General features: G+C 43.1%; 1 protein-coding gene across 1 annotated transcript in view; it reads right to left on the bottom strand.

The window, feature by feature from the left end:
- LOC119592942 overlaps positions 1-67 on the bottom strand; it is a 24,392-nt gene extending 24,325 nt beyond the window's left edge. The window contains exon 1 of the mRNA XM_037941834.1: positions 10-67. Within this exon, the coding sequence (XP_037797762.1) occupies positions 10-67 (58 nt within the window). The remainder of the gene's footprint in view (positions 1-9) is intronic.
- Positions 68-483: the final 416 nt, after the last annotated feature.

Raw genomic sequence — 483 nt, 5'->3', positions numbered from 1 at the left:
AAAGCACACAGTATATCGAGGTCTGTATCCCTGCGTGGGCGCCCTTGCACCAGTAGTGTCCGCCCATGATAATCCCCTTAATGACCGAGGAAATCCTCCCCCCCCCTCCCCGATGCGGACCAATTACCCCCACCCCCCCATTGGAAAAGCCACGGAGGGAGGTCACAGCGGGAAATTCAAGGTCAAAGGTCATGGTCCTCTTCCTGGCAATGGATGTTATTGAGAGTAAGTTGTTAAGTGTTTCATGACTGGCATTTGACAAGGCGTTTTTATTTAAGGATTTGGGGGGAGGATCTCATGGTGAATTTGATGATGCAAGTTGAACTCTTGATTATTTGTGGTTTTTATGATAATTATAGGAAAGAGGTTGTAATTGTGTTATTATTGAAATCGTTGGTGGTAAGAGAGATAATTATCACTTAATCGCTGTTAGTTACCTCTGAAAGTTTTAGTGATGAGTAATTATAACGTATATAGTTATTG

This window comes from Penaeus monodon, chromosome 31, assembly GCF_015228065.2.
Source record: "Penaeus monodon isolate SGIC_2016 chromosome 31, NSTDA_Pmon_1, whole genome shotgun sequence".
NCBI classification, from domain to species: domain Eukaryota; kingdom Metazoa; phylum Arthropoda; class Malacostraca; order Decapoda; family Penaeidae; genus Penaeus; species Penaeus monodon.
Note: the sequence above shows the minus strand (reverse complement) of the source record. Positions and strands in the feature narration are given on the sequence as shown.